Genomic DNA, 24,031 nt, shown 5'->3' with positions numbered 1-24,031 from the left:
TGTATTTTGAGTATCTTCCCCAGTGCTGGGTGATGTCATACTTTCTGATCTTTACCAGTTTAATAATTGAAAGGTGATTGGGGGCATGCATTATTGTGGGGAGCAGCTCGGACTAGACTAAGTTACTGGAATTAAGACTTATTCTATGCATCTGCTCTCCCACAATATGGCGCTGGGAGAGGAGGAAACAGCTTCTACGCAGCTGCCTCCAGTTCAACCAATAAACTGCAGGACCTGCTCCTGATTGGAGGAGAGCAGTGTACTCGGCGTGTGGGTAGCAGAGTTGGGATTGGTGGAAGAGGACTATAAAGGAGGAGAGAGACAACATGCACTAGGAACATCTAAGGGGAACATCTATCTGAAGGAACACCTGAGCAGCCCCCGAGAGAGCCGGCCGGCAGTGTGCCGCTCCCCCGCGGAAGTGGGGAAAGTGGCAGGGGGAACCGACCTTCCACGGAGGTGGAAGGGACGGTAGCCAACCCGGGAAGAACCAGCAGCCAACCCGGGAATGGCCGAGCAGACGAAAGAACAGCGCAGGGTCCTGTGTCGTTCCTCCGCAAAGAGGGGGAGCGACACATTATGTCATGACATATCTTTCTCTGCCTCTCAAATCAATCTTTTTTAAAAAAGAGATACTGCTACTTTAAAAAATGAAAAATGATAATTTGCTTATTTGTAGTACATATTAGTTATTTGTGTTTCTTCCTTTGTTAATCATGAATTTTTGTTCTTTGTCCTTTCGTGTTACTATAACCTGCCATATTGATGGTATTAATGCTGTGTCAGCTGTTCTGTCCTATTAAAAGGGTTTGTTTTTGTCGTTCCATCTACTCAAAAGACATAGTGACAGAAACAGAAGATCTTTCAACTGTTGATCCATTCCTCAAATGCCCAGAAATCCATCCATCCAGTCTCCAACATGGGCAGAAGGGGCCCAAGAATTTAAGCCATCATCCACTGTCCCAGGATGCACTAGCAGGAAGCTGGATTGTTAGTGGAGGAGCCAGGACTCTAAGCAGCACTCTGATATGGGATGTGGGCATCCCAAGCGGTTGCTTAACCTGCATCACAACACTCACCCCTTATTTAAGGATCTAAACTGTTTAATAAAATTGTTTTCTATGTTTCAAAATTCTTCTGCAAGCTTAATATAGTTGTATACTTGCCTGCCTAAAGCAACAGTTTGTCAGTTAAGTTGATGAAATTGATGAGAACTCTGTGTTGAAAATACCCTCCCTACATAGTAAACAGCAGGTTGTTCCTTCTCAAAGAGATCTTTCCATTCTTTGCTCACAACATGATTCTGTGTGTACTCATTATTGAAAAGGACAGAGACTTGAAATCAGACAGAACTGGTTCAAATCCTGCCTCTGCTGTTTCCTGAAATTTCTTTCCTCATCTGTAAAATCAGGGTAATGAGGGTCAGACATTTGGCGCAGCAATTAAGACACCATTTGGGACACCTGCATCCTATATGGGAGTGCCTGGGTACAAGCTTCAGCCCTGCTCCCAATTCTAGCTTCCTGCTAACTCCCACCCTGGGAGGCAGCAGCTGATGATTCAAATGCATAGGGTCCTGCCACCCACGTAGGAGACAAGGATGGAATTCCAGGCTCTTGATTTTAGCCTGGCCCAGCCCTGGCTGTTGCAGGCATTTGGAGAGTGGAGCAGTGAATGGAAAAATCAATGTTTCTCTCTCTATCTCTGTGTAGGTCTGCCTTTCAAATAAAATGAAAAAAAAAAAAAAAAAAAAAGAAAACCCTTCAACAACAGTTAGGATCATGATAGCTATGTATCTACAATAGTAAAAATGAATTAGTTAAATAATAAATGCAAAGAGCCTAGCACACTGCCTGATGTGTGGTGGGTAGCTGCTGTTGTCACCTGAATTCACCTTCCTCTGTGTGTGGCTGCTTCCTTAGGGATGGTTCGACTCTCTGAACTCAAATCCACAGTTCAGAATTCCAGGCCCGTCAAGACTGCCACAGCCTTGCCAGATGACATCATCACCCAGCGAGAAGCTGCCCAGGGGGCCCAGGAGGAGGCCGAGCAGGAGGAGGACCCAGCTGAGCAGGAGACAGAGGTGGAAGAAGCCCAGCCTCGGAAGCGGAAGCCAGCCCGACTGCTGGACAAGGCCCCAAGGGCGGAGTCTGAGGAGAAGGTCCGAGGGAAGAGGCAGAGGGATTTTGATTTGTCAGAGCAGAATGAATCCAGCGATGAGGAGAGCCAGAAAAAAGACAGAAACGGGGCAGCTGAGGAGCCGTGGACTCAGAATCAGCAGAAGCTGCTGGAGCTGGCATTGCAGCAGTACCCCAAGGGGTGCTCAGAGCGCTGGGACAGAATCGCCAAGTGCGTCCCGTCCAAGAGTAAGGTGGGTGCAGGGGCCTGGGAAGGGCCTTTTCACAGGTGTGATGATCCTGCAGCTGCTCTACCTGCTCGTCTTCCACCCTGTTCTCTGTCTTTTGCTTACTGTTAAGGCGGTCTCCCATCAACCAGTCCTCTGCTAGGACATTTCTCCTGCAGCCTGTGAGTCCATGCCCTTGGGTGCCAGGTGTGTGTAGACGAAGTTGGGGTTCCAAGCTGAGTGGTTACACGGGCACGGAGAAAATTCAGTGTGCAGCATAAACTTCACCCACTCCAGCCTGCCTGCCTGAGAATCTGCATTTTGCGAAGCGGGGGCTGGGCCTGCAGGCTCTCTACACAGCCAGGCAGGAGAGGGGTCTGGCTTTGTACCAAGCCTCCCCCCAGGAGGCTGGGGAGCGCAGGTGGCACTGGCAGCCACAGGACATTGCTTACAGGTCTCAGGTGGAATTTTCATTTGGGGTCAAGTGTGACACTGATGTCTGGGATTCGGCTTGGGCTCTACGACCAGGGCTGTTTACAATGGAAGTGTCTTTTGTTTATAGCTGAAAGAGTTCACAAAAACCCAGATGGGAGGAAAGCCGAGGTGTAGCCCCTGGAGAGCCAGGGCTTCTCTTGGCACAGTCCGACCATGCAGAGCTTCAGGGTGATCTCAACTCGAGCCTTTCCCGACCCACACTGTCTCAGGGACGTCTGTCCTTGTGGTCTGAGGCAGTGGGAGCACTAAGAAATCACAGCCACCAGCCCTCTGCCTGCTGTGTCTGTCCTGTGGCAGCCTCTGGGCTGGCTGATGTTGATTTACATTTTTTTAACTGAAATTCTAGCTGGAAGATCTGGCTGTGGCCATGCACTTCCCCTGAGTTACCTATCACCCACTTTAAAACCATGAAGTTGGGAGTTCCTGAGGAGAAAAAGAAAATATTATTAGTTGATGTATTTGGAAAGCAAGATTCTCCCATCCTCTCCAGCTCACTTGCCAGGAGTTATTTTCCCTGCATTCCTCTGGCATCTGTCAGGACACAGGCATTTACATGTGTGATGAATTGACATTGGCTTAAAATGAAGGAGTTGGAACTGAGGATGCCTAAAGATAGAATGAACACTCAGCACTCATTGCCACAGGGTTGGAAACCTTCCCGTGTTCAACCAGAAATGAGCAGGGTTTTGTTGGCTTGCAGGTGTGCCCCCTGAGCCCCGACTTCAGAAGCAGGTATGGAGGCTCTGGCCACTGGCTCCAGTGCTCTGAGCCAGGCTGCAGTGGCTTCTGCCAGCTGCCATGTAAGAATCGTAGGCCTACAGGCAGAGCCTGTGCCTGAGCCTGCTAGGCCCAGAGCTCAGGACCCACGCCCTCCTTCCCAGTAAGTGCAAGGCCTGGCTTCATTCAGTGTCATGTACTACACAGTTAAGGGGCAGCATAGCTACAAAGGAAAGACAGGTTTTTTTTTTGTTGTTTTTTTTTTTAATTATTTTATTTGAAAGGCAGAGACAGATAGAAAAAGATCTTCCATAAGCTGATACATTTCCCTAAAAGCCTGTAACTGCTGGGGCTGGACCAGGTCAAAGCCAGGAGCCATAACCATGTGAGTGGCAGGGACCCATATTTGAATCATCACTTGCTGCCTCCCAGGGTAATATGAGCAATAAACTGGCATCAGAAGCAGAAGTGGGTTTTATCGGACACTGCAATACGAGATGCAGCTGCAGAGGCCCCAAGCAGTGTCTTACCGGCTGCCCCACAGCTGGTATTTTTAGGCAGTCTTTGGGCATACAGAGAAGACTTTTAGAAGAGACTTTTGTAACACTACTAAGCTAAAATTCTAGGAAGAAGACAAGCGTCATTCCCTGTCCAAGATTCCTGATAGTCACCACCTCTAGGGCAGAAATCACTTTATGCTTTAGCCAGCAAAGGCCGATATTACCACGGAATAGAACCTTCTGAACAAAAACAGAATAGATTCCGGAAAGAACTTTGTGATCATGTGAGAATAATGAGGTCCCTCCCCACCATCCTGAGGGCTCCCTGCCCGGCCGAGGTGACAGAAGAGGCCGCTGAGCTCTGTAGCTTGATGGTGAAGTGTTCTGGGAAAAAAAGGAAGTGTTCCTCCCTTACAGTGCATAGGCAGGGACTGATGAGGCCCACCCAGCAGGTCTCTGCAGGCCCCAGTATTGTGGCTGCTGCCTACAAGTGTTTTGGTTTCTCTAAAGTGGCGTGTGGTGATGAAAGAGTACAGTATTAACACGATAATTAGAGTTCGAAGGTTAAAAGTCAAAATCATCATAATGATGACATGGCTCACAAACCCGATTAGCACCTTCGCCTTGGGTCGGACTGCAGCAGGCCAGCCCGAGTGGCCCAGAAAATTCCAAGAGGTCCTGGGCAATGGGAAGGCACATGGGGCCTCCTCTTTAGACTGGGCACAAGCCACCGAGCAGGCCCCAGCAGCTACCCACAAGGCGGCCACAGCAACAGTGGAAGTAACTGTTCTCACCTCTCTTTTTTCCTTCCTACAGGAAGACTGTATCGCTAGGTACAAGTTGCTGGTTGAACTGGTCCAAAAGAAAAAACAAGCTAAAAGCTGAATATTCTGGAAGATGATGTTCATCTTCATTTTCCAAATGAGTATTTTTAAAATCTTATGCAGAAATATGCATTTTGTACCTCAGTGTTTTCTATACGTCATGTGCCTTAGTAAAATTAAATAAATAAGCAAACAAACAAGTGGTGTGCTATATTGTTTAAACAAATGCTGTGTTAAAGGGGTAAAAGGCTTGGGGTATGTTGCAGATTATGGGATCTCTGGAAACTGCAAAGTGAACATTAGGGAACAAGCCAATAGTGTTTTCTGAATGTCAGGCAGATATGTTTTTGCAGAGAATGTGTGATACACTAATGTGTAAGAACTCAATGTGGTTCTCTAAAGCCATGACCAAAAAACACACACTAGTTATTGTCACATGGGGAGGGCAAGAACACCAGGCTAGGGGCTGGTGCTATGGCACAATGAGTTAAAGCCCTGGCCTGAAGCGCCGGCATCCCACATGGGCGCTGGTTGGGGTCCCAGATGCTCCACTTCCGATCCAGCTCTCTGCTATGAACTGGAAAAGCAGTGGAAGATGACCCAGGCCCTTGGATCCCTGCATCCACGTGGGAGATCTAGAAGAAGCTCCTGGATCCTGGCTTCAGATTGGCTCAGCTCTGGCTGTTGTGGCCATTTGGGGAGTGGACCAGCAAACAGAGGACCTCTCTCCCTCCCTGCCTCCCTCCCTCCCTCCCTGCCTCCCTCCCTCCCTGCCTCCTCCCCCCACTCTGGCTCTCTGGCTCTCTGGTTCTACCTCTGGCTCTACCTCTGCAACTCTGCCTTTCAAATAAATAAAATAAATATTTACCAAAAAACAAAAAACACCAGGCTAGTATGCAGCTGGCTGGCTAGGAACAGCATGAGCTTATCTGAATGAGGTATGTGTGTGTGTCTAGGGGGAAGTCTAAATAAACAAGGACCTATGTTAGGGAGCTTGCTAAAAACATATCCCCAGGTGGCAGAATTTCCAACAGGAAGTTTTAGGAACTGATGAAATTGGGTTGTCTCTTTCAACACCTAAGTTAAATATCAGTGTTTTGTGCTGTGAATGTCTATTAAAGCCTCTCATGCTATCTCTGTTTGAACTGTCCTCATCAACCAAGACTTTTTTTAGATTTTTTCTTTGAAAGGCAGAGTTAGAGAGAGAGAGAGAGAAATAGACATATCTTCCATCTGGTGATTCACCCTCCAAATGGCCGCAATGACCAGGGCTGGGCCGGGTGTGGAGCCAGGAGCTTCTTCCGGGTCTCACAGGTGGGTACAGGGGCCCAGGGACTAGGGCCGCCTTCCACTGCTTCCCCAGACACATTAGCAGGAATCTAGATCAGAAGTGGAACAGCCGAGACTCAAACTGACGCACATACGGGATGCCAGTGTCACAGGCCATGGATTTACCTGCTTTACCACAACACCAGCCCCCAAGGCTTCTTTTTTAAAGCTTCTGTCATTTGCTCAAGGCTTGGAAATAGTTGGATGAAGGCTACATGCCTAGATTTGTGAACATTAAGATAACTGGGACACATATAAGGGGATTTACTTGATGAAATATGTTAGTATCACTTAATTTTTAAAAAATTTGTTTTTGTTTATTTGAAAGGCAGAGATGGCAGAGATTGAGGGTTGGAAGAGTGGGGAGAGAGATCTCATATCCGCTGATTTATTCTCCAAATGGCTGCAGCAGCCGGAGCTGGGCCAGGCTAAAAAGACAGGAGCCAGGAACTCCATCAGGGTCTTTCGTGTGGGTGGCAGAGGCCCAAATACTTGGGCCATCATCTGCTTCCCAGTAGGAATCAGAAGTGGAGCTGGGTCTGGAACCCAGGCTCTCTGATATGGGAATGCCGGCATCCCAAGCAGCATCTTCATGACTGCCAGACGCCTCTGTCTTTGAGACATCATTTATTTCCAAGGATTGAAATGAAGATTTTGTTTCCTGGAACAAAGTGTGGGTGGAGAGGTCCTCACACCCCTGCATAAAGCAGGACTTGCAGCCGGGGAGCCCAAGCCCGGCCTAATGTCCAGCACACGGCTCCTGCGTGAACTTTGTGGGGTACGTCCAGCTTAGACAAGCACCCCAATTCCAAAAGAGCAGCTGAACCATGGGAAAAAAAGCAGCTAATAGCTGAGGGACCGTGTGGTTTTCACTGACTGCCCGAGTCACGGGGCAGCAGCCATGGGCAGCCTCAGCGCCAAGGAGAAGGGGAAGCAGCTCCTGCCTGGCAAGGAGCCACACTGACACCAACATGGCTGCCAGCGTCTGGTCCCAAGGTCCCAGGAACGCTGGTAAGCAGCCAGAGCAGGGCAGTCCAGGGGGTGGCCCAGGACAGACAGCGCCTCCCGCAGCAGCTGGTGCGAACTGCAGGGCCTTACTGCGCATTCCGTGCTGTCCATGCCTTGCCTCCCACCTCTACCTTCATCTGAGGTTTCTTCAGAGAATAAGACTGGTACACGGAGAGAACAAAGGAGACAACTGCTGTCCTGGCTACAGTGAGAGCCCTCGGTCCAGCCTCAGGCCCGTCTGCAGGCAGCATGGACATCCTGTGAGCATCCTCTTTTGATGGAAGGTACCTCGACTGGCACTTGTGTCAGACCTCCCCACCCCCTCCCCACACAATCCCCCATCGCATAGTTTCTGGGTTTGGGGGCCAAAGGTGCTTTGAGATAAAATTGAGGATGAAATCCTTTAACTTGCCTACTATCCCCATCTTTTCTAGACTCCCTGGGAGAAGGCTCCAGCATGGTTTTCCCCTGATGCTTGTCTCTGCCTTCCAGGCCAGAGCCCAGCCTGCGTGGCTTTTCTGCTGGGGACTCTGGGAGCTGAAGAGCTTGGCTGAAGTAGAACCAGGGGCCAGAGCTCCCGGAGCACAGCCACGGCCAGAAGCAGGTGAGAACAGCCACACTGGGTCATGGTCAAGAAAACGAGTATGCCTCCAAAGGAATGCAGTGAACACACTGCCTGGGACCGAGAGCTAGAGTTCTCCCAGGCAGCCCTCGCTGAGGGCTCTGCTAGCTTCCTATTTGCCAGTCCCAAGAAAACGCCCTGCCATGTCCTGCCCAGGAGCTGCCCTCCCCGCCGCCACCTGCCCCACTGGTCTTTCGCCTGCTTTTCTGTTCTCACTGCCTTTCTCATGAGAATCAGCTTCTCTTTCCTCCCCCTTTCTCCTCCCCCTTTTCTCCACCTCCTTTCACTTTTTTAGAGGGGAGGGAAGAAGCTGGCCGTGGGCACCGCTGTGCCACCCTTGTTGGTCTGTGTTAGATGAGGCGTGACTAAATATGAGCAGGAACCGTCGTGGCCCACTGCATTCAGCACAGACCCGGAGTCAGAGCAGGGCCGGCCTACAACCCTGTGAGGTCTTGCGTGGACGTGGGACTCATTGAGGGGTAGTCCTCAAACTCACAGTGCAGCCTTATGCATATTCTCAGTCCTAGGCATAACATCAGGCTTTGGAGCAGGAAACTGAGGGTTGCAAACAGCCAAAAGCCACTCTTAGGAAGGGCGCTTTGTGTGCAGAACCACCTGTCTCCAGCCTCGGCTCGAGAGCCTCGCTGATGTCTGGTTCCTTTGCAGGTGGCCTTGTGCATGGCCACATCTGTGTGCACCTGTGGCATCAGACCTGGTTGGGGGTGGTGGACACTGGCTGCCCCGGTGTCCGCCAAGCTATGTGACATCAGGTGTGTTTTTTTTCCTTCTTTGTCTCAATTCCTGACCTGGAGAAACAGAATGGCAGCTGGTGCATAGGTTGCTTGGATGAAAACATGAGATCTTGCTGGTGTAATGCAATCCATTTGAGAGGTTACCTTTTTTTTTTCCATTTTACTTGAAAGAGCATCAGAGAGGAGGGGAGCAAGCGAGAAATCTTTTATTCACTGGTTCACTCCCTAAATGGCCACAACAGACAGGGCTGGGACAGGCTGAAGCCAGGAGTCTGGAATTCCACCTGTGTCTCCCATGTGGGTGGCAGGATCCCAGGTACTTGGGCCATCCTCCACCGCTTTTCTCAGTGCATTAACAGGGTGCTGGATTGGAAGCAGAGGAGCTGGGACTCGAACTTGCCCTCTGATGTGGGATGTTGGTATCACAAGTGGCAGCTTAACCCTCTGTGCCACACCAGCCCCAAAGTTTCCTTTTGACAGCCTGGGCTCCACTCCCCTTCATTTCTATGTGGCTGTCCCTGCTTTTGGAAGAGCAGATGGACCAGAATCAGGGTTCTCAGTGTCTGGGACTAGGGGGTGGACTGGCACAGGCTGGGGCTGGGGAACAGTGTCTGGGAATCCTGATAATGCAAAATATTCTCAGATCTCAGACCTTTAGTGCTTTGAAGAAAGGGTCTAAGTATGTCTCTCAGCGCATCCCCCCTAAAGCCCAACAGACTGTGCTGGGCTTTTTTTTTTTTTTTTTTTTTTAAGATTTATTTATTTGAAAAAGCTACACAGAGAGAGAAGGAGAGGCAGAGAGAGAGAGAGAGAGAGAGGGCTTCCATCCATTGGTTCGCTCTCCAATTGGCCGCAACGGCTGGAGCTGCGCTGATCTGGAGCCAGGAGTCTCTTTCAGGTCTCCCACACGGGTGTAGGGATTCAAGGACTTGGGCCATCCTGTACAGCTTTCCCAGGCCATAGCAGAAAGCTGGACTGGAAGTGGAGCAGCCAGGACTCAACCCAGCGCCCATATAGGATGCTGGCACTGCAGGCAGTGGCTTTACCCACTACGCCACAGAGCCGGTCCCTGTGCTGTGCTTTTTACTCCAACGCACCCCAAGTGGGGCAAGCATGGCGTGGCAGACAAAGCTGAGGCTGAGCCGCAGGCAGACCTGGACACCTTACTGTGGCCTGCCTCTAGCGCTCATTTCTTTCCCCAGCTTGCTCTCCAAAGTCGGAGTCAAAGACCTATATTTGAAACTTGAACCAAGAGCATGGAGGAGGTGCAGGGACCGGTACCTGCTAAATGGTTTGGAAAGGGTGTTCAGTGGGTAAGGAGGCTGGGATAGCGGAGGGGAGGCAGGCACAGATCCATCCAAAGTCCCCATCCACTCAGCCCCTGCAGGGCCAGAGTGGCAGATACTTCTGGCACTGGCTTCTCCGGCACATCCTCCCTGTCCTGGATCCTTGCTGCTGGGCAGAGTGTGTGCTATGCCAGGAGCTGCAGCTTTGCCATCTTTGCCTCCATCTTGAGAGACAATTCAGTATTTTTTTCCATTAACAAATTAAATGTACTCTTCCTATGGTGGGGCAGAATCTTAGCATTATCATTTCTTTAAGCATTTCTAGCTCCAGTTTTTAAAAAACACTGATGGGTCATCTGGTTCATCCTCAGAGAATCCAGCAGGGTGGACAGCCTGTGGCTCCCCCATGGCAGGTGGGGTCAGGAGCATGCCCGATGTGCAGGCTGAGCTGGGTTCTTCCCTAGTGGGGCACTAGCATCACAGTCACTGCCCGAGAAGGCTCTGATCAGAAGGAGCTGGGTGGGTTTAGTCAGCAGATCAAATTGCTTTGATTTCCAGCAAATCATCCTGCAGCCTTCTCATTCCTTGACTGGGCCACACCTGCTTAGCAGGTACCTCTAGCCACTAGAGTAAGGTCTTGTTTAAAGTGGAATATGGTAGCCCGTGGATTTTTTTTTACTCTTTCATTGGTGTGTTTTCCAATTCCTGTCTCTGTTTCAGAAGGAAAACTTGTAATACACTTCCCATCCTCAGTGCTTCTAGATAGCTTTAAAACAGGCCTTGTGCTACAGGGCTGTTTATTATTATTATTACTCATTTATTCATTTAAAAAGCAGTGACAGATAAAGAAATATCTTCCATCTACTGGTTCACTCCCACAACCTAAATGGCCACAACAGCCAGGTGTGAGCTAGGCCAAAGCCAGGGACCTGGCATTCCATCTGGGTCTCCCATGTGGATGGCAGGGGCTCAAGTACCTGGCCATTTTCCGCTGCTTTCCCAGGCACATTAGCAGGGAGCTGGATTGAAAGTGGAGCAGCCAGGACTTGAATGGTTGCTCCCAAGTGCGATGCTGGTTTCACAAACAGCAGCTTAACACACTGCACCACGCCACAGCCCTGCTGCAGGAACTTTTATTGATCTATGCTAATCCCACCTTCCAGAACCCTTTTGAAAGTAAGGAACTACAGCTCTTTGAAATACCAAATATGAAGGGCATTCCAAAAGTTGATGGAAAGTATGCATTAAGAAAAAATTGGGACTGGCACTATGGTTCATGTGGTTAAAGTCTTGACTTACAATGCCTCCATCCTATATGGGTACTGGTTAGAGTCTTGGCTGCTCCACTTCCAATCCAGATTCCTGCTAATGTGCCTGAGAAAGCAGTGGAGGACGGCCCAAGTGCTTGGGCCCCTGCCACCCACATGGGAGACCTGGAAGAAGCTCCTGGCTTCAGTCTGGCCCAGCCCTGGTTGTTGCAGCCATTTGGGGAGTAAACCAGCAGATAGAAGATCTGTCTCTCCTCCTCTCTAACTCTGCCTTTCAAAATCTTTTTAAAAAAAAATGGTTTTTTTGCACAAAATAAACATCCTCTCATACCTATTTCCACCAACTTAATTTTTTTCTTGACAGGCAGAGTTAGACAGTGAGAGAGAGAGAGAGCAAGGTCTTCCTTCCATTGGTTTACCCCCCAAAATGGCTGCTATGGTCAGCACTGTGCCAAACCGAAGCCAGGAGCCAGGTGCTTCCTCCTGGTCTCCCATGCGGGTGCAGGGCCCAAGCACTTGGGCCATCCTCCACTGCACTCCCTGGGCACAGCAGAGAGCTGGACTGGATGAAAGAGGAGCAACCGGGACAAAATCCGGCGCCCCAACCTGGACTAGAACCCGGAGTACCGGCACTGCAGGCGGAGGATTAGCCTAGTGAGCGGTGGCGCCGGCCAACCAACTTAAGTGCCCTTGTATTCCACCCCACTGAAGTCCTAAGGATTTGTAGTTGTTCACTGTAAGCAGTTGGTTTTTTCCTAAAATGTAAGTGGCACAGTGAAAGGTGTTGTGCACCTAGGGAGGGCAGATGTCCCTGTAATGCAGTCAGTGCAGGCTCTTCCTGCCGCAGTCCCCCAGCCTGGCAGTCGGGTTAGACATCTGCCTGTGTGCTTGGGGATGCTGAAAAATGGTCCATCTCCAAACCTGCAGACCCCTGAAGGATTCTGAATGCCCCCAGGAGAAAGATGCTAAGCGATTTCAGCCTATGATTTGTTTGCTTTTGCTTGACCCCAGCACCCAGGAGGAACAGCACTGATCTGACCCCAGCACCCCGGAGGCAGTCCTCCTGGGGGAAGACAGCCGAGGTTAGCCCACGGGGGAGTCCCGCTTCAGCTCTCACTGCTGCCCAGGCTGGCAGTTCCCTCCACACCCACATCGAGCCAGGTTATTGGCCCTGGAGGCTTCAGGGGGAGCCTAGGTGATTTCAGCTGACAAGCGTAGACATTTGGTGAAGATGGGTTTTGAGATTTCATCTTTCTGTGAAAAAGAATTATTTATTTGAAAAGAGACACAGAGAGAGGTTAAAGCCAGGTGCCAGGAGCCTCCTCTAGGTCTTTCACATGAATGGTAGGGGCCCAAGCACTTGGGCCATCTTCCGTTGCCTTCCCAGATCATTCACAGGGTGCTGGATTGAAGTGGAGCAGCCGGGACACGAACCGGTGCCCATATGGGATGCTGTTGTCACAGGTGGCAGCTTAACCTTGCTGCGCCACAGCACTGGCCTCTTGCTATTTCATCTTAAAGCCCCCCCCCCCACAATGGCCTAATAAGTGACCCTAAAGTCAGCTTCCAGATAATGGGCTGGAGAATGAATGGCATTTGTCTCTGGTCTCAGGTCTCCCTCTGTGACCTCACTTCCACGCGTGTAGGTGGGCACTGAATCACTGTGCTGCCCACAGCCTGTTCGTGGTGGTCTCCATGGATCAAAAGAAGCTCCCAAAAGCCCTTCGCAGGGGCGCAATCCCAACATGCGGCCTGGCTTTCTCTTCAGTCACTGCTAACGATAGGCTGCCCTTGTCCTCCTGGCCGGCTCTGCCGCAGTTTCACCTGCAGCACAGACGCCAGCCCTGTGGCCCCCAATAATCCTAGCCTCGTGTTAGTGGAAACCACCTGGTCTTGAGCCTTAGACTTTATTCACTTGGGAGCTAAATTAACATGCTGTGAGAACTGAGCAGCTCCAACTATTTTCCCTCTAGTCGGGAAGAAAAAAGAATGGCTCCCTAGAGAACAGATGGGGGAGACCTCTTTAGCCATCTGGGTCCAGGAGGACATGCAGCTGATGTCAGAGCAGTGTCCACAGGAGAGCAGAGGACAGATCCCAGAGCTGTGAGCTCCCATTTAAGGGCAAGGGATGAGGAAGGCAAGTTCCTTCCTCCCATGCTGCATCTCTCAACAGGCATCGGAACCAGTGAGGAAGGGTCCCTGGCTGTGGTAGCTATAGAAGAAAAACCAGATTAAACAGGTTTTCTGGAAATCCCCATCTGGCAGGTCAGGCTCCCTTCCTCACATCTGGGTTATGTCCTCACAGAGTGCTACAGGAATCCCACAAAATGTCGCTGGGGGGGCTGCCGTTGTGTTGTGAGTTACGCCTCTGCCTGTGATGCCGGCATCCCGTCTGGGTCCGGGTTTGAGACCCGGCTATTCCATTTCCGATCCATCTCCATCCTAATGAAGTGGGAAAGCAGCCAAGAGGATGGTTCAAGAGCTTGCACCCCTGTACCTGCATAGGAGACGAGATGAAGCTCCAGGCTCCAGCCTGGCCCAATCCCGGTCATGGCAGCCATTTGGGGAATGAACCAGAGGATGTAAGATCTTTGTCTCTCCCTCTCTCTAACTCTGCCTTTCAAAATAAATCAATCTTTAAAAGGAAAGCCTTTGGATTGGATATGTTAGTGAGGGCAATGGCTTGTAATGAAATTGGATATGGACATTTTGGCTTGGGATTAAAAAATATATATGAAAGGCAGAATGAATGAAAGGGAGAGACAGATTTTCCATCCACTGGCTCACTTCCAAATAAGGCTGCAGTGGCTGGTGCTGGGCCAAGCTGAAGCCAGAAGCCTTAGCTTCGTCCTAGTCTCCCAAATGGGTGCAGGGGCCCAAGCACCCAGGTCATCTTCTGTTGCTTTCCCAGGCACGTGAGCAGAGAGCTGGATCAAAAGCAGAGACGCGGGGATTAGAACCTGTGCTCGTACGGGACGGCAGTGTTTCCGGCAGTGGTTAACACTGGGCTGCAACATCAGCCCTGAGCTTGAAAGATTTTGATAACATGTAATTCTTGTGCAGTTCTATAGGCACTGTGAAATATTCCTGTGAAACACTAAGCAAGAAGCATTTTCAGTTCCTTTTCTTCCTGTCTGGAGCCTGCCAGCCCCCAGTTGTTAAATAGCACAGGGACACATTGTTGAGCTGCCGTCCTCCCCCTGTGCACACTGCACCCTGCTGTGTCTCCATGTTGACGCCCAGTATCCAGCCTCCCTCTCCGCCTCCCACCCCTCCCTCAGGCTCTAGTCATCACAGTTCTAAATTCAGATCTGCCTTTTTTTTTTTTTTTAATATGAGAGAGCATACAACATTTATCTTTCTGTGTCTGGTTTATTTCACTTAACACAGACCTCCATTTTGGTGCAAATTTCAGCATGTCATTCTTAAATATTTATTTCAAAGAGTGAAATCCACTGCTCATTCATTCCCAAATGGGTACAATGCAGGATGTCATTTTTATTATTTGAATTTACTAGTGTGAGAGGCAGAGAGCTCCCATCCACCAGGTCATTCCCCAGATTCTAATAACAGCCCACACTAGGCCAAGCCAGGCCAAAACCAGCAGAAACCATTTCACATCTCCCAGGTTGGTGTGAGGAACCCAACTACTTGAGAATCACAGCTGCCTCCAACAGTCTGCATTAGGAGGCTGGAGTCTGCATTAGGAGCGGGAACTGGATATTGAACCCAGACACTGTGGGACTGGACACGGCATCTTAACCAGCTTCTTAGTAGCTAGGCGTATGCCTGCCCCTCGGACATTTTTATGGTTGAATAATATTCCAGTGTGTATATACCAAATTTATTTTACCCATCCATCCTCTGATGGACACCCAAGTTGACTCCCTATCTTTGCCATTGTGAATAGTGCTGCAATGAAAATGGCAATGCATATGTCTCTCTCATATGCTGATTTCATTTCCTTTGTCTGTGTATCCAGGAGTGGGATATAGGATAGCTAGAACATATAGATCTAATTTTATAGCAAGGAACAGCCATACTGTTTACCACAGTGGCTGGACATCAACAACATATAAAGGTTCCTGTTTTTCCACATCTTAGGCCTTTTTTCCTAACAATTCTAACAAGTGAATCGATGCCTCAATGTAGTTTTGTTTTGTTTTGTTTTGTTTTGTTTTGTTTTTTTTGACAGGCATAGTGGACAGTGGACAGTGTTTCTTTCAGTTCCTTATATGTTCTGGATATTAATCCACCCTCAGAGGCACGACTTGCAAATATTTTTCCCATTTTTGGGATTGTCTAACCTCTGTTGAGTTTCCTTTGCTGTGCAGATGCTGCTTGGTTCAATATAATCTAGTGTTTCGTCCTACTTTTGTTGTCTGTGCCTTTGAGGGACTTATCCAAAACAGTGTTGCCTAAGCCAAGTCTTGATGTGTTTCTGCTAAGTTTCTTTCAGTAGTTTCAGCTTCATATGTTACATTTTGTTATTTGGGCCATCCAGAGTTTTTTAGTAAGATGAGAGGTAATGATTCAAGTTGCAGTCCTCTGCATATGGATATCTAGTTTTCCCTATTTTTACAGAGATTGTTACTACAGTGTGGGATTTTGGTATCTTGTATTGATTGGCTGTAGAAGCAGGTGTTAAACCCATATGTCCTCATTCTGCATCAGAGTGCATAGTTATAAGTCCCAGCTCTGGTCACTGACACTGGGAGGCACTGGTGATAACTCAAGTACCTGAGTTTCTCTCACTCATTTGGGAGATCTTGATTGAGTTTCCAGCTCCTGTCTCCAGCCCCAGAAGTTTCAGGCATTTGCCAGGGGGAGAGGAGGGCCCCCTAACAAATGAGAGTTTGCTGTCAGTTGTGTGGATTCCTTTTTGGTTTTCTATTTTGTTCCATCTACTTTGTCTCTTTATGCCCATACCATTGATGTTTTGGTTCAGTAGCCCTGTAATATGTCTTGATTTTTGTATTTTGATGTCTTCAGCCCCCCCCCCCCAAGATTGCTTTAGATATTTGGAGTCTTTTGTGCTTCCATATGAACTTTAAGATTGTTTTTTCTAGTTCTGTGAAGATCGTCATTGTTATTTTGAGGGAGATTGCAGTGAAACTATAAATCACTTTGGGAAGTATGGGCATTTTCATAATACTTGTTCTAATCCATGAACATGGAAAGTCTTTCCAATTTTATTTATTTGCCTTCTTCAATTTATCAGTGTTTTGTGACTTTCATTTTAGGTCTTTCACATCCTTTGTAAACATTCCTAGGTATTTTATTGTATTATAGCTATTATGTATGGGACTTCTTTATTTTTTTCAGCAAGTGTATTAGTGTCAACTAAAATGCTATATTGATTTCTTTATACTGATTTTATATACTGCAACTTTGCTAAAATCGTCAGATCTAATAGTCTGTTGGGCTCTTTAGGTTTTTCTATATGTAGAATCATATGATCTGCAAAAAGGGAAAATTGTATTTCCTCCACAATTTTTGTATCTTCATTTTATTCTCATCTCCAGTTGTTCTAAGACTTCCAATACAATACTGATTGAATAAGCTTGATCTAGTTTCAGATCTTATAGGAAACGCTTTCAGCTTTTCCCCCAATCTGTTTAGGGTTTTAATCATGAGTGGATTTTTTTATCAAATGCATTTTTATTTGTGGAGATGACCATATGATGTTTACCTTCATAATTCATGTGTGATGTATATGATATCTCCAGAAATATCCATCTTCTTCTAGGTTTCCCAATTTGTTGGCATAGTAGTTGATAATGCTCACTTAGTGATCTTTTGTACATTTGTGGTGTCAGTTGTCTATTTCATCTCTCATTTGATAATTCTTTTTTCTTGGTTAGTCTAGCTAAAAGTTTATCAATTTGTTTACCTTTTCATAAAGCCAACTCTTAAACTTTGAGTCTTTTTCCTATACTCCATTCATTTCCATGCTGATCTTTCTTTCTGTCTAAATTTAGGTTTGGTTTCTGCTTTTTCTTAGGTTAATTTCTTTGACTTGGCACTTATTGCTGTAAACTGCCCTCCTAGCACTGCTTTTGCTGTACCCCATAAATTTTTGGCATATTGAGTTTCCACCTGTTAGTTTCAAGGAATTTTTTGTTTTTTAAAGATGTAATCGAAAAGCAGAGTTGGTGTGAGAGAGAAAGGTCTTCCATCTGCTGGTTCACTTCCCAAATGGCTACAGCCAAGAGCCAGAAGCTTCTTCCAGGTCTCCTACACGGGTGCATTTGGGCCGTCCTCCACTGCTTTCTTTCCCAGGCACATTAGCAGGGAGCTGGATCAAAGTACAGCAGCCAGGACTCAAACTGGCGCCTGCCTATATGGCTAGCGCTGTGGGCAGTGGTTATTGTGCTATGCCACAACACCAGCCTCTTCAAGCAATTTTTAAATTTTCCTTTTTGATTTCCTCCAATGAACGAATATATTGTTAATTCAGAAGCTTGTTTTCAGACTCCATGTGGTTCTGTAATTCCTAAAGTTTCTTTTGTTTTCTAGTTGTATTCCACTGTGGTCAGAGAAGATATGGGATACACTTTTGATTGATTTTAATTTGTTAAGACTTGTTTTGAGACGTAAAGCAGGGGCTATCCTAGAGACTGTTGCATGTGCTGAAGAAAACAGTGTATATTATGCAGCTCATGTTCCATCAGTCTTTATGAGGCCTTTTGGTCAGCAGTGTAGTATACGTGCTGTTTCTTTGTTGACTTTTGTGGTCTGGATGATATGTCTGCTGAAGCAAGTAGGTGTTGAAGTCCCCCACTATTATTATATTGGAGTTTATCTCAGCCTTTAAGGCCAATAATATGTGATTTATAAAAGTGGGTGTTCTGGCACAAGGTACACATACACTTACATCATTGTATGTTCTTGTTGAATCAGTTCCTTAACCATTATATAGTGAATTTTTTCTGAACCATTTCTGTCTGTTTTTCCTAATGTAAGTCTAGCTATTAATCCTTGCTTTTGGCTTCCCTTTGTATAGAATATTCATTCAGTTTCTGCTTTTTACTGGTAAATGAGTTTCTTGTATGCAGCAGAGTGTTGCACTTTTTTAAAACCCATTCAGCCAGTATGTATCTTCTCATTGGAAAATGTATTCTATTGACATTCAAAATTACTACTGTTAAGAAATGACAACTTAGTGTTGTTATGTAAAGATATCTATTCTGACTGTTTTGAATGCCTCCTGTTGTTAGTCCAGTGAGTTTGATAGTTTCCCGGGTTTTCATGATGGTGGTTATCTTTTGCTTCTGATGTAGGACTCCCTTAAACATGTTTCATTAAGGCTGGTCTGGTGGTGATCAACTCCCTCAGTTTTTGCTTGTCTTGGAAAGTCTTTAATTCTTCATTTACGAAGGCTAGATTCACTGGTGTATACTACTTGGTTAGCAGTTCTTTCAGAACTTGGAATATAATTTTCCATTTCCACCTGACCCGTAAGGTTTCTGCTCACAAATCTCTTAGTCTAGTGAGGGCTCCCTTAAATGTGACTGGGCACTTTTCTCCTGTGAATTTTTTATAATCGTATTATACATTTAAGAGTTTGACAATAATGTGCCATGGTGAGGATCTTTTCTGGTCATATATATTTGAGTCCTGCACTTGGGATTTATTTTTCTCCTGATTAGCAAACATTCAGCTATTATTTGAATAGCATTTCTCTCTATCAGAGAATCCCAAATTTTGAATATTTGCAAAACTGGGACATTTCAAAAGACCTGTTTTCACATTTACCTATTCTTTCTTCAGCCAAGACTAGTCTGTTAAGCATTCAGTTTTATTTAGATCTTTTGGCTCTTTTTCAAGATCTCTGCTGAATTTCTCAATGATATCATGCATTGTTTTCCTAATTTCATCAAACTGTACTCTCTTGAATCTCTTTGAATATCTTATCATTCTTTTGAATTTTTAAAATATCTATTTGGAAAGACAGAATAACTGAAATGAGGAGAGAAATATACCATCAATCCACAACAGCCAGTGCTGGGCCAGGCTGAAGGAAGGAGACAGAAATTCCATCTGAGTCTGCCATGTTGATGGCAGGAACCCAAGTATTTCAGCCATCATCCACTGCCTCCCAGCTGCATTAGCGGGAAGCTGTACAGAAAATGTGCAGCCCCTTGGACTCAAACTCACATAGCATGCAGGTGTCCCAATCAGCAGCTTGACCCACTGCCCCATAATGCCTGCCCCGCTCTTGAATTCTTTATCAGTTTCCTTTTCTTTTGGAGTCTTACTACAATATTGTGGTTTTCGTTTGAGAATGGCATATTGCCTTGCTTTTTCATACTTCCTGGGCCTACACTGATATTTGCACATCTAGTGGATCAGCTGTCTCTAGCATTTTTAATGAATGGTAACTGTAAATTTATGGTAACAGCCTTTCTCCTAAAGGTGTAGCTTTGGTAGTTTCTGTGTTGGCTCTGGTTTTATTGGGATGCCTGTAGTCCTTCTATATCTTCTTTCCCTGTAATGGCAGTGGCAGAGTTCTGGGGTGTTACACTCAGTCCCAGCAGGGATGTGTGGGGGTCCACGGTGGTGGCTTGGGGGGGGGGGTGACTGTGGCCAGGGCTGTGGGAATCCTGGCCATGGTCCCCACAGTGGCAGTGGCATAGCCAGGATCACAGGAACCCCAGCCTGAAGTCTGGCAGGGCACAAGGTTCCTTAGCACCAGCCCAGATGTCTATGCAGTGTTGTGGCACCCACCTACCTTCCTTCCCTCAAGAAGAGTTGTGTGTTGTGCTGCCGGGGTTCGGGGAGGAACACAGTAAGCAGTCCTGTGGCCACCAGTGCTGTAATGCTAGATCACACCGTGTCCCCAGTGTCCCAAGACCAGGGCAGCATGGGGAAGAGCCAAGGCCCACAGTGCTATGGGCTGCCTGTTCTGAGATGGACTTGTGGCCAAAGGTCACTGCAATTTGCCACCATCAATGCTAGCTGGGATCTAAGTCCAATCACTTGGGCACAGTTCTCCACTTGGCACCAGAACAGACCCAATCTTCATCCACAGACACTGGCCTAGGGAAAAGCCCAGCACTAGATTCTGAGACACAATCCTGTGCTCGCTTATATAAGTGCCCTACCTACTCTCCCGTGGCTGAAGGCGTGCTTCTTGCTCTCCAGCCAAGAGTGGAGGATGGAAACTACGAGTAGTCCTTTGGCCACCCAGAATGACACGAAGCTGGGTTGCAGCTAAGTATTGCAGCCACAGGATCTCCAGGTTGGTGGCAACGCATACTGAAACACATCTATCCCATCAGGGCATAAGTCTCCACCTGATTTTGGGGGAGGTCTAGAGTTGTTATTAGCCTATGGGGTAGGGGTCTTTGGGCTCCATTTGGTGCTTGGTCTTATTGCAGTGTGATTGGTACTGACCTTCCTGTCCTGCTCCCCCATGAAGTCTTGCTCCGTGCTGTCTGCCTGAGGTCTGCGGAAGGGTGGAAGCAGTCCCTTGGCCACACAGGCCAACACCTTGGTCTCACAGTCTGGAGAGTGCTAGCCTGGTCTCTGCAAGGCTGGCAGTGTTATAGGCCAAAATGAGTCTGCACCATCAAAGTCATGTCTGTCCAGCGCTGGGACAGATCTAGAGGTTGCGTTGGTAAGCACTGGCCTAAGGACAATGCCCTTGGGCTTTATCTGGCACTGAGCTTTGAGGCAAAGCCCTAAGACCCCTTTCCCACCGTCCTTTTGGCTGGTTGTCAAAGGCTGGGGGAGGGGTAGTGGAGGTGGTGCTTTGGCCACCTGGCTAAGGACAGTCCGGGAAGACAGAGTCTCACCATAGCAGGACTAGGTTTCAAATCTAAGGTCTATACTTAATCCCCTCCTCTCCTTTGCCCAAGCCAAGAGGCAAAGTATGTCTTTCCATTGCTGCACTAGTTGGAGTCCATCTGCATTTCACTCTCCAATTGTCTGTAGTGGTCCACACCAAAACATGGAGCTGGGAACTCAATCCAGGTCTCCCCATGAACGGCAGGGACCCAACCACTTGAGCCCAGGAACTCTGAGGAGCAGGCATTGTAACTGCTAGGTAGAATGCCCACCCCTTCCTGCCTTCTTCAATGTGTCTTTTATTGTTACAGTAGATCTAGGCACTGTGATCTCATGTGGCTTCCTTAGCGCTTGTGAAGGTGGCTTGGTGTGTTTAACAGCTGTTCAAATCAGTGTCTCTGTGGGGAGGAAACTGCTGGAACATCTTACTCCACAGCCATCTTGCACATTTCCCCACCCCACCCCCGACATGAAAGCCAGGTGAGGAGCCTGGGCTGTCAGGGGCAGGTGGTGCTGGTACGCAAGCAGCTCACTGAACTCGAACTTCCATCCTCCCTGAGCCATGCCAGCTCCAAACTCCCCACCTGCTCACCACTCAGCTGCCAACCAAGAGATCTGCTCTTACTCCCAGCGGGCTGCAAATCACCTTCCCTGGGAGATAGAGCATTCACTGTCAGCTTCCCAGTGCTGCTCTGTGGCACTGGGCACAGCTGTAAGCTCTCAACCAAAAATGCGGGTGAAGGTTGGAAGATGGAGGATGACGTGGTCTTGTCCATATAATGGAGGAACAGCCTAGGAGCAGCCCTGATGTGAGGACTGAGATGGGGGCTGGAGCAGATTTTTCAAGAGATCACATGTGCTCTTTCCTCCTGCCCCGCCTGTGGACCGTGCAGAGGACTGTGCAGTGCACCAGGTCAGTCTTCTCCCCCACCACAGGCCACATGCTAAGCCTGTGCTGTATCTTTCTCCTGGTCCTGGGTGGGATTTTGATTCCAAAAGTCAAACAAGGGTTGCAGTGACAGAGGAAGAAGATACACTTAATGAAGGACAGACTAAATATAGATCATAAATTAGAAGAAAATAAATGACTTCAAGAACCTAAGAAGCTGCAAAGCAGTGAGAGCTGCAGGGCAAAAGGGCCACTGGGACATTTGTAACATCATGAGCAGGCCACAGAGCAGGCCACACACAATTATCCACTGTTAGTCTGCTATAGATTGCTTGAGTTTTGAGGTATACCTGTAGTTGCCCTGGCAGGGCCAGACCAAATGATCTCGCAGGCCTTACACAACCCACAGACAGGATGTCCCCCTACCCTGCTTCAGAAAGCTAGAATGTGCCTGCCCAGCTGGGCCTCAGTCCTGGTTCCACAGTGCAGTCCAGGACGAAGCATTCATGCCTGTGATAAAAGGGTCAGTTTCTCACAGCACTGAACGGCAAAGCCACCTGAGTCACCGCTGAGAAGAGGCTCTCAGGCTACCCGGTCCACCCAGTGAAAAGGGACTTCCGGGCACAGGGGCCAGGAAAGGATGGGGCACGCTGGGAGAAGCCAGGGGGCTTCAATCCTGGCTGCACACTGGACCTCCCAAGATAGCTTTTACACACCAATTGCTCCTGGGACTGAATCCCTTCACAGGGAATTCTAATCTTGGGGCTACTGTACTGGTCAGCCAAGGGAACCACCGCACTAGGCCAAGAGTTTGCAAAGATAATATACACACCTCATTTTGTTCAAAGAATCCTAAGTACATGGAACAGTTCAACTGCAGAAAACACCTGTCTGTGCTTGCTCTGAGAGGAGACCAAGAGAACCAGAAAGAGTGTTGCAAAAGGAATGGCAATGGTGCCAAAAATGTAAAATCTTCTAATTAATCTGCATAGACAAGCCAAGTGAAAAACACTGGATGGATCAGTCAGTATGTGAGGGAAGCCAAATAAACTCCATCAGCAAAAATGTAGATCTCTTCCTTTAACTTTCTTATTAAAACGCTTACTAGTGCTTAAAAAAAGTTTATTTTCATCTACTTGAAAGGCAGAGAGATCTTCCATCACCTAGTTCACTGCCCACCCCCAAATGCCCACAACAACCAAATCTGGGCCAGGCTGAAGCAGGAGCCTAGAACTCCATCTGGGTTTACCACATGGGGGAGTGCAGGGACCTGTGTACTTGGGCTATCCTCTGCTGCCTCCCAGGATGCATTAGCAGGAAGGCAGATCTGAAGTAGAGCAGCCAGGACTCAAACTGGCACTCTGATTTGGGGTGCAGGTGTCCCAAGGGGTGGCTTAACCTACCATGCTGCAACACCTGACCCTTCTCTTGTTTTGTTTTAATTTTAAATTTTAGAAAGCACTATCAATATTAAAATGCCTTGTGCAAGCTCTACCATGTGAGGACACCAGGAAAAGTCAAGCATCTGCAATCCAAAACACAACCTTCACTGACCATGCTGGCACCCAGCTCAAAATCCAGCTTTCAGAACGGTGAGAAACACACTTCCTGTTGTTCACAAGACATTCAATTGATGGTACTTTGTTAGAGCAGGCCAAGATGATGGATGCTAGTTTTATATACCTTAGCTGTACAGTCAAGTACACTTTATCTCCCACTTACACGTTAGACCCTGCTGGTCAAATTCCTGCACTTTCTCCCTGATCCTACACACATCACAAAATGTCTAAGTACAGTGACCCAGAGGCATTTCACAGTTGACTTTATATCTTTAATCCTGCTGATGGGTGTGTCACCTTCCCACTTTCCCCACTACCCTCAATGACTTCAACTAGCCCACCCTTGCATTATTGTAATAAGGGTCCACATTCTGGTGGTGGAACACCTTGCTCTAAACTCTAGAATAATCCACTCTAAGAAGCAATGGTGCTTCCCTAATCTCCAGAATCACCAGAGAATAGGCTTGGAGAACTGCCTCTCTGGGTCCCCTCTCCTGCACCCCTCCCACAGAGCTTAGAAACAAGGCAATGCACACAACTTGTCTGCCGCAGAGTCAGGGACACAGTGCGTTAGTTCCCCCATTTCTGCACTGGCAGTGGGCCAGAGACAACTCAAACCCCGCCACATGGGGTTTGCAAGGAAAGC

At 47.8% G+C, this 24,031-nt stretch overlaps 1 protein-coding gene across 2 annotated transcripts in view; it reads left to right on the top strand.

The window, feature by feature from the left end:
* DNAJC1 (DnaJ heat shock protein family (Hsp40) member C1) overlaps positions 1–5,077 on the top strand; it is a 196,922-nt gene extending 191,845 nt beyond the window's left edge. For both annotated transcript variants that reach the window (XM_002717400.5, XM_051820685.2), the window contains 2 exons: positions 1,923–2,371; positions 4,873–5,077. In XM_002717400.5, coding sequence (XP_002717446.2) covers positions 1,923–2,371; positions 4,873–4,941 — 518 coding nt within the window. In that variant the 3' untranslated portion in view covers positions 4,942–5,077. The remainder of the gene's footprint in view (positions 1–1,922; positions 2,372–4,872) is intronic.
* The last annotated feature ends 18,954 nt before the right edge of the window (positions 5,078–24,031 follow it).

This window comes from Oryctolagus cuniculus, chromosome 13 (genome assembly GCF_964237555.1).
Source record: "Oryctolagus cuniculus chromosome 13, mOryCun1.1, whole genome shotgun sequence".
In the NCBI taxonomy this organism is placed as follows: domain Eukaryota; kingdom Metazoa; phylum Chordata; class Mammalia; order Lagomorpha; family Leporidae; genus Oryctolagus; species Oryctolagus cuniculus.
This window is presented reverse-complemented; position numbering and strand designations above follow the sequence as displayed.